The sequence below is a fragment of the Zingiber officinale genome, chromosome 9A, assembly GCF_018446385.1.
Source record: "Zingiber officinale cultivar Zhangliang chromosome 9A, Zo_v1.1, whole genome shotgun sequence".
Lineage (NCBI taxonomy): Eukaryota > Viridiplantae > Streptophyta > Magnoliopsida > Zingiberales > Zingiberaceae > Zingiber > Zingiber officinale.
The window spans coordinates 117,150,058-117,165,575 of NC_056002.1; the positions used below are offsets into that span (position 1 = coordinate 117,150,058).

At 41.4% G+C, this 15,518-nt stretch overlaps 1 protein-coding gene across 1 annotated transcript; it reads left to right on the forward strand.

Moving 5' to 3' along the window:
* The first annotated feature begins 200 nt into the window (after positions 1-200).
* LOC122019507 lies at positions 201-2,425 on the forward strand. Its single transcript, XM_042576967.1, has 3 exons — positions 201-719; positions 827-965; positions 2,370-2,425. The coding sequence occupies exons 1-3, from the start codon at positions 201-203 to the stop codon at positions 2,423-2,425; spliced, it is 714 nt and encodes a 237-aa protein (XP_042432901.1).
* Positions 2,426-15,518: the final 13,093 nt, after the last annotated feature.

Below are 15,518 nucleotides of genomic sequence, written 5' to 3' on the forward strand. Positions count from 1 at the left end.
TCGGGCGGGTGTCACAAGATTTGCTACTACTTTTCTCATTCTTGAAAGGATGCATCTACAGAAGCAAAATTTAAGAAAAATGTTCATTTCAAAGGATTGGACAGAGAGTAAATGGGCAAAAGAAGTAGCGGGGAAAAAGGTAACTAAAATCATCATGACACTTAGATTTTGGAGCAGTGTTGTGTATATTTTAAAGATATATGGTCTGTGTTCTGAGACTGGTTGATGGGGAAAGAAAACCTGCAATGGGCTATATTTATGAAGCTATGGATAGGGTAAAAGAAACAATTATGAAGGCCTTTAAGGAGAAAGAAGAGAAATATAAAGAAGTGTTTGAGATCATTGATACGAGATGGGAATGTCAACTTCATTGGCCTTTGCATGCTGTAAGACATTATTTGAATCCAGAATATTTTTATTCATATACAGATTCAAATATCTGTGGAGAAGTAGTGAATGGTTTGTTTGAAACTATTGAGAGATTGATTCCAAGCGCTGCTGAGCAAGATAAAATCACTACCCAACTCTCTATATATCGAAAGGCAGAAGGGCTATTTGGGAGGAATGTGACAATTAGACACAGAAGAGCATTATCTCCAGCAGAATGGTGGCAATGTTATGGAGCAAATACCCCAGAATTGCAAAAGTTTGCTATTAAAGTGCTTAGCCTCACTTGTAGTGCTTCTGGTTGTGAGCGCAATTGGAGTATATTTGAGCAGGTATGTAATAAATATAAATGTTTAATACTATTAGTATGTTACTTTTATAAGTAGAAAATATTCTTTGCTATTTTATTATACTTATTATGATTTTTAACATTTAGTAGATTCACAGCAAAAAAAGGAATAGGCTGGTTCAGCAACGCTTAAATGATTTGGTATTTGTGAAATATAATCGTGCCTTAAAACTTCGGTATGATGCACGTGATAAGATTGACCCCGTCTCTCTGGCAGATATTGATGATAGTAATGAATGGCTGATGGGTAGAATGGATGGAGAAAGTGATAATGAAGAAGATGAGTTGGTTTTTGAAGGTGATGACTTAACATGGGACGTCGTTGCTAGGGCTAGTGGAGTTGAAGAGCCTGAATATTGTACTAGAGGAAAAAATATTGCATCCATGACCTCCACTTCACATGCTAGGCCTAAACAAGTTGAGAAGGGAAATACATCTTCCTCTATGAGACACTCATCTCTAAGACTTAGAGATGAAGAAGAAGAAGAAGAAGAAGAAGAAATTGAATTTGAAAAAGATGAAGATAAAGAAGAAGAAGAATACAATGAGGATGATCTTGAGCTTGATGATTAATTTGACTTATTACGCTTGTTTTGATGAACTTTGTTAGTTTAAATTAGAAAGTTGAAACTTGAAAGTTTGAAACTTTTATTAATTTTATTATGATGTTGCTTTGCTTCTCATATTTGATATTGATGTGTATGGAATATTAATAGTTATCATATTTGACATATTATATGAGTGTGTTAATAGTTTAGTAGTCATCAACCTTATGTTCAAGAGGTGTGCGCCTCGGGCGCGCCTCGCGCCTTGGGCTCTAGTAGCCCCTTTGCGCATCGGTGCGCCTCGCGCCTCTAACAACACTGCTTCTATCTCTCTAAATCAACAAAATTTTATTATAGGTTTAGCTTAAAAAAATTGACATAAAGAGTAAACTTAGTTGCATTTGATTTGTCTTCATTTCAACATACTAGACCTTATACGTAAAAAGGGTAGCATTCAGGAAGAACTTGAAAAATATTGCAATTGAAGCTGTTGTGTTATGCTTGCACAGTTAGATTATTAGTATAATTTAGTTAATTTCTATAAGATATCAAAATAATAGAAATAAATAGCATTACAAATGTGCACATATTATATTCTTTATACATATTTAACTTAGGACTGTTCATGGTATTCGTTATAACTCAGTGTTGAGGCATCCTTTCACTTTTTATCCCCTTATTTTTTAAAAGAAAAACTAAATATTGCTTAAGAAAATGAAGCATGAAGGACACAGATTACAATTTCCACAACGACAACAGCAGATCCAAATAGCATATACACACCAAGGAAGCATTTCCACAACGACAACTTTCCATCTTTTGCTTCCCACGCTATTAAACAATGTCTGCTCTCTCGCCAACGGCGAGACCGGAACATGATTCCTTCAGTACTTAATTCTGCAACGTTGCTGTCCGAATGGAATGGAATGCAATGCAATGCAAAGGCAAACGCTATGGAGGAGTCTTCGTAGGGGTTGTCCACTGTGTTAAAAGATACGGATGTGGAAATTGTCTTACTCGTTGACATCATTGATCGGAGTAACTTCCAATTGATTTGTTCTTATTTTTATTCGTCACGAGTTTGTCAGTGTCTAGAGAAGAGCGAATGGGGGCAGCGCACAAGTGGCTGGATGAGATCCGGTAGACTTGGGAAGCCATCAATGGGAGGAGATCTGCAAAAGATCCATGGTCATGTGAAGGGCACTTGAAGATGAAGAGGAAGTGGAGTGTATGCTTTTGTTTAATTATGAGAAATTTTAGTTGATTCTCAAGTTTAATTATAATTATTAGTTGCTTTAGATATACAATAATTAAAATAAATTTAAAATATATTAAACAAAATAAGAAATTTTATTTATTATTTTACTTAAATTAATTTAAAATAAACTTTGACTATAAATCAAAAAACTAATTTTAATTTTATTTATTGTTTTAATTAATTAATTAATTAATTTACATTTGAAAGCACGAGAAAACACTCAATCTATAGATCCCACCTCTAATAAAAAAATATTAAAAAATTATATACCAAACTTAATCTTGTGGTGTAAAACCAATTTTTAGAAGTGTTAATACGTCCTAAATTAATTTTAAAAATAAAAAATTTTGTGAAATTAAAAAATATTTTTAAATTTTAGGGTTTAGGGTTTGTGAAATTAAAAATAAAAAATTATTATATATTATGTAGGTAAGTCGATAATTTTTAATCACACTAAAAATTGCTTATTTAACTGTGATACAAAGAGTATTGAAAGCTACCACTACATATTCAAGTGAGCCAATTGGATGGTAAATTAGATTAAAATTAAAGAAGATTCAACGAGATCACTTCTTTTGATCAAGTTGACCGGATAATCTTTCAAAATTAACCTATCAATTTTCTTGGCAGAACATCCAATCCGCCAATCTTTCTAGCAGAGTAGTCGACCCCCCAGTCTTCATGATAGAGCATCCAACTAGTCAGTCTTCTTAACAGAGTATTCGATCAGTCAGTCTTCATGGCAGAACAGTCAACTAGTCTGCATGGCTGAACCGAGTGACCAATCTTTCTGGCTGAGCAAAGCAGAGCATACAAGTCTTCCTAACAGAACATAGACGATCAGTCTTAGCTGACCAGTCTTCTTGATCGAGCATAGCAGAACCAATTAGTTTTCTTGGTTGAACAGAACAGAGTCAACTAATCTTCCTAACTGAGCAGAGCAAAGTTGACCAGTTATGGCCGAACAGAGCCGACTAATCTTTTTGGTAACGTAGGGTTGACCAATCTTTTTGGCATAGCAGAGTCAACTAATCTTCCTAGCAAAGCAGAGCTAACCAATCTTCCAAGTTGAGCAAAGCATAGTCGATCAGTCTTCCTATAGAGCAAAGCTTGTTTGATCGTGAATTCGCTAGAGGGGGTGAATAGCGATTAAAAAAATTTATCGAGAGTACACAACGGAATAATCACGAAAACAACAATATTAACACAAAAGCAATTTACTTGGTTCGGAGCCTTGGTCGACTCCTACTCCAAGGTCCACACTCGTTGAGTACTTGCGTTGGGCAATCCACTAGCAATTCGAAATATTACAGATGAAAGTACAATTGAAAAAAAAAATTACCGACAACAATAAGGAATAAAAAAGAAAGAGGCGTCTTGTCGAAGGAGCTTCGTAGCGTCGCAGTAGTGTAGCACGACAGAGCAATCGTTGGAAGATCTTGTTGTTCGTTGTTCTTTGCTACAGGCACCCTCCTAATATAGGAGGCTCGGGGCGCCATGATCCCTTCCGGACGCCTGGAGTGTGACATAACCCAGCCAACCATGAAGCTCCACGCGCCGACGTGCATTTGAGGATAAAATTTACCTCTAAGCGCCTGGATCACTTCCGGGCACCCAGACCTCCGGACGTCCGGATCCCTTCCGAGTGCCCAGACCTCCGGACGCCCGGACCCTTGTTTTCCAGTAATGTAACGACCCGCCTTCTACTACTAGACTGTAAAGTCGAATCGCTACAGTTATGCTGTGCTATACTGTGCGGAAAGTTGATCTAATTTAAATTTTTGCTAAACTATTAACTTCAGATCGATCCACAGACCGATCTACTGATACTGGTACGGTAGGAAACTCCGGATCGTTCAACCGACCGATCCATAACTAGGCTGTAATTCTGTACGCTGCTGGATCGGTCTGTCGACCGATCCAGCTGGTCCCTGATCGGTCAGTCAGACCGATTAGTGGCTTACTGATCGGTCTGCTGACCGATCAGTGAGCCGCGATCCAGCTCCTGATCGATCCACGGATCGATCAGGGAACGAACAGAAAGTTTCTGTTCGCAGAAACCAGATCGCTGATCGGTCTACCGACCGATCAGAGGCGCCCTGATCGGACTACTGATCGATCAGGGATCTGATCGAATCAGAAATCTGATTCAGTACGGTTCGTGCCCCGATCAAAGACTCCCTGATCGGTCTGCTGACCGATCAGGGGTTTCTGATTTCAGGCTGAAACTCTGATTTCAGCAGATTTCGTGCCAAAATCAGTGAAACACTCTACAAATGCTAATAACTATTCTATCATGCATTGGGTAACATTCAAGACATAATATTAAGCATGTTCACTAGTTCATACCATTAACCATACCAGGATGCGAAGCATAAGGGAAAAGAGACAAGACTTTAATAACTATACTTGCTACAAGTTCTAATGCGTAGTAAAATAAAACTAGATCCCTAGGATCTTCATTCCAGTTCCTGCCACACACACCATCCTTTGCATTGTCCTCCAGCCTCCACTGCTAGTCCATCTTTCCTTTACCTTTATCTGCAGTATAAGGAAAAGTAGAATCTGTAAGCTTAAAGCTTAGTAAGAAACCATCTACCTCACTAAATCATGCACACGATGCAGATATGATTTTAAATCATGCTGTTTGAAAAAAACATACTGAATATGCAAGCATGGCATGGCATGGTATCATACAAAGCATGGCATAACATAAGCTGAACATAAGCTATCATAAGGTATAAACAAGGAAGAGCTAAACTGAAGCTAAACTGATACTGAAATCAACCTCAACTAATATAACTAATTTTGAGTTTTGAAAACTATTTCATAATAAGTGAAAATACATAATCATGCTGTTTGGGCCCGGCAACTGTACTTGCTGTGCGCGCATCCCTAACTAGACCCGGGTTTGCAAGTCCCGAATTTAGTAGGGTTAACTAGGTTATCTAAACCTAGGGACGACTGTGGGAGTCCAACCCAATGGATATCTGATCCAGTACAGTGCCACTGAAAATAAAATACTGAATATAGCTAACTGTTTTAACTTGCTGTTTCTAGGTTATCTGAACCTAGAGCTAGGTTATCTGAACCTAGAGGCGACTATGGGAGCCCACCCATTGGACCGTAGTCCCATAAAACTGAACTAAACTAATGTGCTGTTTTAAATGCTTCTAATACATTTAACTGATCTATTAAACATAACTTAGGTGGTATTTAGCTACACTAACATTTTACCGAACACTTGGTGTGCTCCAACTCTCTCCTCTAATAGGGAGGTCACCTCTAGGCACCCGACAACGTCTAGAATCTCCAACTAAAGGAGAACAACGTGTCCGGCCCGTCTAGAGGTGCTCAACTAGATCCCTAATCCTCGAGGAGGGTTTAAACACACCCTAAGTGCCGAAAAACCTGCATATAGCTAAAACTAATGCGTAGGAAATCAAACGGAGCTATTATACTGCAGGTGAGGGGTTTCTTACCTCCTGTTCGTAATTTCTTACGATTCTATTGGCTAGAATTCCGGTGGAGATGACCTTCTCGACGATCCGATCACGTCTTCGCGTTCCTCTCGCGGAGAAGAACCTCTTTCGTGTTGGAGTCGTCGCCGGAAGATGAACCTATGGACCTTGGGCTAGGGCGCCGAGAGAAGGAGAGGGAGAGGTGTGGGCGGCGGTGAGGTTTTGGAGAGGGAGAGTTGCGTGAGGTTTTTGTGAGGAGGGGGCTGCCGAACCAAATTAAACCAAACCCAACTTAAGTTCCCAATTTATATTAAGTGGATTATTGAACCCAACTCTAATATAAATATAATTGGTTCCTCTTTCTTTCAGCACGGCCCTGCTGGGTTCACCCGGTTACTAATATTATCCCTAAACCACAGGTCTTGGGTTCGATTCCCGCCTAAGCTATTTTGCGGTTCTATTTATTTTTGCTGTTCCCGCTACTCGAAAAATTCCGGAAAAATATCTAAAAATTCCAGAAAAAATCGTAGAATATTTATAATGCATTTTCGAGAATTTTCGGGCGTTACAATCCCCCATACCTTATAAAAAGTTCGTCCTCGAACTTAAAACAATTATGGGTACTTCTGTCTCATGCTGGCTTCTGTCTCCCAAGTTGCCTCTTCTGCAAATGACTTTGACTAATGGTACTTCCTTGTTCCGCAATTTCTTAACTGCTTGGTCTATTATCTGAATAGGCCGACTATCATAGCTGAGGTCTTCGCGGATCTGTACCGACTGGGATTCAATCACCTGGGTGGCATCTGGGGTATGCTTCTTCAGCATAGAGACATGAAATACATTGTGGACAGCTGACATTTCCTGGGGTAGCTCTAGCTCATATGCTACCTTGCCCACTCTTCTGCTGATAAGGTATGGTCCCACATATCGGGGACTTAGCTTGCCCTTCTTTCCAAAACACATTACTCCCTTCATGGGAGCTACTCTGAGGAACACTGAATCCCCAACTGAAAACTCTAAGGGTCTGCGCCGTGTATCAGCATAGCTTTTCTGGCGGCTCTGAGCTGTCTCTATCCTTTGGCGGATCTGCTGTATAGCTGCTGTGGTATCTGCTACTAGATCTGTCTGAAGCTCTAGTTCCTTCTGTCCACCACTCTCATACCAGCAGATTGGAGATCTACACCTCCGCCCATAGAGAGCCTTGTAAGGTGCCATGCCGATAGTGGCCTGATAGCTGTTGTTGTATGCAAATTCTGCTAGACTCAGATATTTGCACCAACCTCCTTTGAAATCTAGGGCACATGCTCGAAGCATATCTTCGAGTACCTGATTTACTCGCTCTGTCTGACCATCTGTCTGAGGATGGAATGCTGTGCTGAACTTTAACTTCGTGCCCAATGTTGTACACTCCCAGAAGTGTGATGTAAATCTGCTGTCTCTGTCTGAAATGATGGTTCGTGGGACTCCATGTAGTCTGACGATCTCCTGAAGATACAACTGAGCTAGCTTCTCCATGGAGTAGGATATCTTGATAGCTAAAAAGTGGGCTGATTTAGTCAACCGGTCGACTATTACCCAGATGGCGTCAAAATCATTTGTGGTTCTGGGTAGTCCCACTATGAAATCCATGGAGATATCCTCCAACTTCCATTCCGGAATCTGTATAGGCTGCAGAACTCCTCCTGGTCGCTGATGTTCTGCCTTAACCCTCTGACAGGTGAGGCAGATGCTAACATATCTGGCGATGTCTCGCTTCATCCCGGACCACCAAAAACGGTTCTTCAGGTCTTGATACATTTTGGTGGAACCTGGATGCATCGCATAGGGAGTCCTGTGAGCCTCATCTAAAATCTGTCTCTGTAGCTCCTCCTGATCTGGAACACAGAGTCTGTCACCAAAATACAACACCCCGCTATCGGACACTCTGAATTCTCTACTCTCTGATTCTGCTAGCCCTTGCTTGATTTTCTGAATTTCAGGGTCCTGTTCCTGAGCTGACTGAATATCACCAAGCAAGGTAGACTCTAAGGTCATAGTAGAGAGCTGTCCCACGATGAACTCGAGACCGAAATCTACGATCTCCTTCTGTAGGGGCGGTGACATGGCTGTAAGAGATAATAAGGTAGCACTGGATTTTCTGCTAAGTGCATCTGCTACCTTATTGGCTTTCCCTGGATGGTAGAGGATGTCCACATCATAGTCCTTGACCAGCTCAAGCCACCTGCGCTGTCGCATGTTCAGATCCTTCTGAGTGAAGAAATACTTCAGACTCTGATGATCTGTATACACTCTGCACTGAGCTCCATATAAGTAATGTCTCCAAATTTTGAGAGCGAACACTACTGCTGCCAGCTCAAGGTCATGAGTAGGGTAATTCTTCTCATAATCCTTGAGTTGTCTGGAGGCATAGGCGATCACCTTGCCATTTTGCATCAGTACTGCTCCTAGTCCCAACTTAGAGGCATCACTATAGATGTCAAAGCTGCTGGTGTCGTCTGGTAGAGCCAAAATGGGAGCACTGGTCAACCTCCTTTTTAGCTCGCTGAAGCTGTTCTCACAGTCCTCTGTCCACTGAAATTTTCTGTTCTTTCTGGTAAGAGCTGTCAGTGGGGAGGCTACCCTGGAGAAGTCCTCTACAAACTTCCTGTAATATCCTGCTAATCCCAGAAAGCTCCTGATCTCGCTGGCGTTCTTAGGTCTCTTCCAGTTACTTACTGCTTCTATCTTACTGGGATCTACCATAATACCATCCTTTGAGATGATGTGACCCAGGAAGGACACCTGATCTAGCCAAAATTCACATTTCGTGAACTTGGCGTATAGCTGGTTCTGCTGAAGGGTCTGCAATACTAGTTTCAAGTGCTCTGAGTGTTCTTCCTGAGTTCCTGAGTAGATAAGAATGTCATCGATAAACACAATAACAAACTTATCTAAATACTCCCTGAATACTCTGTTCATGAGATCCATGAATGTAGCTGGAGCATTTGTCACGCCAAAAGGCATGACTACGAACTCGTAATGTCCGTATCTGGTCCTGAATGCTGTCTTCGGTATATCACCCTCCTTGACCCTGACTTGGTGATATCCTGATCTGAGGTCAATCTTAGAGAACACTGTTGCTCCCTTTAACTGGTCGAACAGGTCATCTATTCTGGGAAGAGGATACCTGTTCTTGATCGTGACCTGATTCAGTGCTCTGTAGTCTATGCATAGCCGCATGCTTCCATCCTTCTTCTTCACGAACAGTACGGGCGCTCCCCATGGTGAGTGACTAGGGCATATGAAACCCTTGTCAAGCAGCTCCTGTAGTTGCTCATGAAGTTCCTTCAGTTCTGCTGGAGCCATGCGGTAAGGCGCCTTGGAAATAGGATTGGTGCCAGGGAAAAGCTCTATCTCAAATTCAATCTCCCTGACTGGTGCTAGGCCTGGTAACTCTTCAGGGAAGACTGCTGGGTAGTCACATACAACTCAGACCTCTGCTAGCTGTTGGCCCTTGTCTTGGCTGGTATTGACTACATGTGCTAGGTACCCCGTACATCCCGAATCCATCAACTTCTGTGCCTTCAATGCTGAGAGAAATTTTCTGGCTTTTCTCTTTGGTTCTCCGAGGTATTCAAACTGTATTTCTGCTTCGGGTTGGAATACGACTTTATGTTTACGACACTCTATGGAAGCACCGTATTTGATCAGAAAGTCCATTCCAAGGATGACGTCATAGTCAGTCATTTCTAGCAGGATCAGATCGCAAAAGAGTTCCCTGTCTGCTATAATGACTGGCACTGCTCTGAGCCAGTGCGTGGATGCCATGACCTCTCCTGAAGGTAGTGCCATCATAAACTGACCACTGAGTGCCTCTGGGGTATTTCTAATTTTTCGGAGAACATCCTGGCTATATATGAATGGGTTGCCCCAGTATCAAATAGAACAGTAGCACTATACTGAAAAATGCTAATCTGACCTGTGACAACTGTCGAGGCATTGGCTACGTCCTCTCTGGTGAGTGAGTAGATCCTCGCATTCGCCATAGCTGGAGGGGCTTCTAATCTGCCCTGGCTGATATGTGGACCCTCTAGAGCGGCCTGCATCTGATATAACTGAGCTGGCTGACCTGCATACTGAATCTGCTGTGGCTGAGGAAGACCGGTCTTGTTCGGGCACTGCTTGGCCATGTGCCCTTCTTGTCCACATTCAAAGCATCCTCGTGTGCCCTTGCGACAAACCCCTGGGTGGAATTTCCCACAAGTGGCACACTTTGGATAACTGGGTCGCTTGCTAGATGGTCCTCCTTTTGAGTCACTCCCTGATTTGCGCTTGTTGTTGGAGTTCCCTTTCCAGTTGGAGCTGTGGCCTTGCTGTTTTTGAGTGTGAGAGTTTCCTTGGCCTTTGGACTCTGAGGAGACTTGCTTCTGCTGCTTTATGATGTTCTGGTAATGCTCTGTGGTCAAGGCACTGCTCACTAACTCCTCTGTGGTTTGTGGCCTATGTATGCCACCAGCCACGTTCACTGCTATCTCTGGCCTCAGCATCTTGAGCATCAACCGGATTTGTTCCTTCTCTGTGCTGACTAGCTCTGGGCATAGACGAGACAACCTGTTGAATTTCTTCACGGCTTCCTCAACTGATAGGTTACCCTGACGAAACTCAGTGAACTCGTCGTAGTGGCGGTTTGTAACCCGCATATGAAAGAATTCCTCGAAGAACTCCTTCTCGAGGTCAGCCCATGTCATCTGGTTCACTGGGCGCTTCGTTCTGATTCTTTCCCACCACATGCGTGCATCTCCTGTCAGGCAGAAGGAGGCACACTTCACCTTCTCGTGTTCTGGCCAGTCCAGAAGCTCCATCGTGCTCTCCAGTGTTTTGAACTAGGCTTGTGCATCCCATGGTTCACTAGTGCCTGAGAAGTTCTCTGGCTTGACTCGCTGCCACTGGATCAGATAGGCTTCCTTTCTTGGCTCAGCTGCTGGGACTGCTGGTGCTGTAGGCTGAGCTGGTGGAACTTCTAAGACTACCGGAGTCGTCAGATTCGGTTCCGGGGTGACTGTGGGGGCACTCTGCTGATTAGCCTTTAAGGTGGCTATTTCCTGTTGCTGTTCAGCTAGCTGCTGCTGTAACTGAGCCACTAGTGCTGTAAGGTCTGGAGGAGGCACTGAACTGCCTGCCTCTTGTTGGGGCTCAGTAGCTAGTCCCTTCTAGCTGGACGTCCTCATGCCATTTCTAAAGACATAGAGAACATAACATAACTAAGGTAATTGCAGTTATATAACTACTGCTATCATGTTAAAAGACTAGCACAGACTAACAGGCAATAGACATATAAACATGAACTGTAACTAGAAAGCAAGAAACAATAAAGAGAGTAGAGGTATCCTTACTTGGAAGCTGTAGGTACAATGCTGATGTGTATGTAGGAAGTATGGAACACTGCTCTGATACCACTCTGTAACGACCCGCCTTCTACTACTAGACTGTAAAGTCGAATCGCTACAGTTATGCTGTGCTATACTGTGCGGAAAGCTGATCTAATTTAAATTTTTGCTAAACTATTAACTTCGGATCGATCCACAGACCGATCTACTGATACTGGTATGGTAGGAAACTCCGGATCGTTCAACCGACCGATCCATAACTAGGCTGTAATTCTGTACGCTGCTGGATCGGTCTGCCGACCGATCCAGCTGGTCCCTTATCGGTCAGTCAGACAGATCAGTGGCTTACTGATCGGTCTGTTGACCGATCAGTGAGCCGCGATCCAGCTCCTGATCGATCCACGGATCAATCAGGGAACGAACAGAAAGTTTCTGTTCGCAGAAACCAGATCACTGATCGGTCTACCGACCGATCAGAGGCTTCCCAGCTCCTGATCGATCCACAGATCGATCAGAATACGAACAAAAAGTTGCTGTTCGCAGAAATCAGGTCCCTGATCGGTCTACTAACCGATCAGGGGTTTCTGATTTCAGGCCGAAACTCTGATTTCAGCAGATTTCGTGCCAAAATCAGTGAAACACTCTACAAATGCTAATAACTATTATATCATGCATTGGGTAACATTCAAGACATAATATTAAGCATGTTCACTAGTTCATACCATTAACCATACCAGGATGCGAAGCATAAGGGAAAAGAGACAAGACTTTAATAACTATACTTGCTACAAGTTCTAATGCGTAGTAAAATAAAACTAGATCCCTAGGATCTTCATTCCAATTCCTGCCACACACACCATCCTTTGCATTGTCCTCCAGCCTCCACTGCTATTCCATCTTTCCTTTACCTTTATCTGCAGTATAAGGAAAAGTAGAATCTGTAAGCTTAAAACTTAGTAAGAAACCATCTACCTCACTAAATCATGCACACGATGTAGATATGATTTTAAATCATGCTGTTTGAAAAAAACATACTGAATATGCAAGCATGGCATGGCATGGTATCATACAAAGCATGGCATAACATAAGCTGAACATAAGCTATCATAAGGTATAAACAAGGAAGAGCTAAACTGAAGCTAAACTGATACTGAAATCAACCTCAACTAATATAACTAATTTTGAGTTTTGAAAACTATTTCATAATAAGTGAAAATACATAATCATGCTGTTTGGGCCCGGCAACTGTACTTGCTGTGCGCGCATCCCTAACTAGACCCGGGTTTGCAAGTCCCGAATTTAGTAGGGTTAACTAGGTTATCTAAACCTAGAGACGACTGTGGGAGTCCAACCCAATGGATATCTGATCCAGTACAGTGCCACTGAAAATAAAATACTGAATATAGCTAACTGTTCTAACTTGCTGTTTCTAGGTTATCTGAACCTAGAGCTAGGTTGTCTGAACCTAGAGGCGACAATGGGAGCCCACCCATTGGACCGTAGTCCCATATAAGCTAAAATACACTGATTTACTGTTTTAAACGCTTTTAATGCATTTAACTGAGCTATTAAACATAACTGAGGTGGTATTTAGCTACACTAACATTTTACCGAACACTTGGTGTGCTCCAACTCTCTCCTCTAATAGGGAGGTCACCTCTAGGCACCCGACAACGTCTAGAATCTCCAACTAAAGGAGAACAACGTGTCCGGCCCATCTAGAGGTGCTCAACTAGATCCCTAATCCTCGAGGAGGGTTTAAACACACCCTAAGTGCCGAAAAACCTGCATATAGCTAAAACTAATGCGTAGGAAATCAAACGGAGCTATTATACTGCAGGTGAGGGGTTTCTTACCTCCTGTTCGTAATTTCTTACGATTCTATTGGCTAGAATTCCGGTGGAGATGACCTTCTCGACGATCCGATCACGTCTTCGCGTTCCTCTCGCGGAGAAGAACCTCTTTCGTGTTGGAGTCGTCGCCGGAAGATGAACCTATGGACCTTGGGCTAGGGCGCCGAGAGAAGGAGAGGGAGAGGTGTGGGCGGCGGTGAGGTTTTGGAGAGGGAGAGTTGCGTGAGGTTTTTGTGAGGAGGGGGCTGCCGAACCAAATTAAACCAAACCCAACTTAAGTTCCCAATTTATATTAAGTGGATTATTGAACCCAACTCTAATATAAATATAATTGGTTCCTCTTTCTTTCAGCACGGCCCTGCTGGGTTCACCCGGTTACTAATATTATCCATAAACCCCAGGTCTCAGGTTCGATTCCCGCCTAAGCTATTTTGCGGTTCTATTTATTTTTGCTGTTCCCGCTACTCGGAAAATTCCGGAAAAATATCTAAAAATTCCAGAAAAAATCGTAGAATATTTATAATGCATTTTCGAGAATTTTCGGGCGTTACAAGTAATCTCCTTTCTGGAAGAAAACGTTAGTTCGGAGGCAAATGTAAATGATATATCCTACAAAACAGAGTGTTAGCACAACTTATAATTAAATAAAATAGTAATTAGATTCCGTCTCACCGAGACCGGATCTAGTCAAGATCTCAACTTAGAGTTTCGAAATGGTTCTAAGTTGGATCAGCGCCTAAGTTCCCTTCCTGGGAACGCGTCCTCACAATCACTCCCCTCTAGTGATTTACCTCAACTTACCTGTCAAACGTCTAGTCAGCCCTTCGACCCGTCTGAACTTCGTGCCAGCTATCCGGTCAGCCCTGGACTTCGTGCCAAATGTCTGGTCAATCCGTTGACCCGTCTGGACTTCGTGTCGCTATCTGGTCAGCCCGTCGACCTAGTTAGACTTCGTGCCAGACGTCAGGTCAGCCCGTCGACCCGTTTGGGCTTCTCCAGGACACTTCGTAGAAGTGTTAGATCAATATGAAACTAACTTAACATACTTTGTCATTCATCAAAACTGAGTTAAACCGTTAGTGTTAACCACACCAACAATCTCCCCCTTTTTGATGCAATGACAACCCGGGTTAAGTTAGTAAAAAAAAAATATGCAAGTGAATAAGCAATGATAAGGTTTTTAAGTTAGTCTTATTTGACATTTCGTTGATTTGTTTTTAACTAACTTAAGCCACCTAACCCTCCCCCTTTGACATTCATAACAAAAAATAGAACAAAAAAATAAGATAAGTAAAAAATCAAGAATTAAAGTCAGATTGACTTGCGGGAGTCTAAAGTAGAAAACATAGAATACTTAGCCTTTTGCTTTAAAAAAAAACTAAGTTTTAAACTTTAGACAGATAACTTTTGAAGGAATTTGAGTAATTTTTTAAAGATAAAATTTGTAATTTTAACCTAATTTTTTGAAATAAGCTTTGCAAATTTAAAACATAATTTTCAAATATAGCATTTTTTATAAAAGGGAAGTTATTAAGGCTAAGTCTAATTTTCAAATCAAATTTTCAAAACTAAGTACAATTTTCAAGACTAAGTTTGTAAAATCTAACTTTTTAAATCAATTTTCAAAACTATATTTGGAAAAATCCAACTTCAAAATAAATTTTTAAAACTAAGTAAAATTTGTTTTCAAGACCAAGTTTGTAAAATTAATTTTCAAACATATGTTTTTAAAAAATTGGATCCATAAAAAGTTAGTTTAAAATCAAATTAAGAAAATATTTTTCAAAAGATAATTTCAAAAATAATGGAAAATAAGTATGAAAATTAATTAATTCTCCCCCTGAACCTGACATCACACAAGCTGTCTAACCAATTATTTACTTACTAACTATCAGAGGACAGCGGCTTTCACTTGGTTAGTCAAGTTAAGTCAATTGTAATCAGTTAGTGTTTGACTAAGCTGAATGACATAACCTGATTGATGTTTGTTTTGTATTTAACGCCCAGACTTATATCGATGCACTGAAATAAGTATCTTAAGTTCAGGTAATCTGCCTATACATCTCACCCCGTTCAATGTTCGACAATCACAAATAAGGTAGTCCTAGTGTGTTGGTGAGATGCTCAAATTCTAGTCCTATAGGAACATGCTTTCTAAGGGATTAACCTAGTCTAAGGCTAAAATTGTTTTTGAAATTCTAAAAATGGGAAGTTTTGAAAGTTTTAACCTAGAATTTAAAAACACTATTTTTGAAAATAGTTTTTGTAATTTAAGAGTTCTAGTATATTAAACACATTC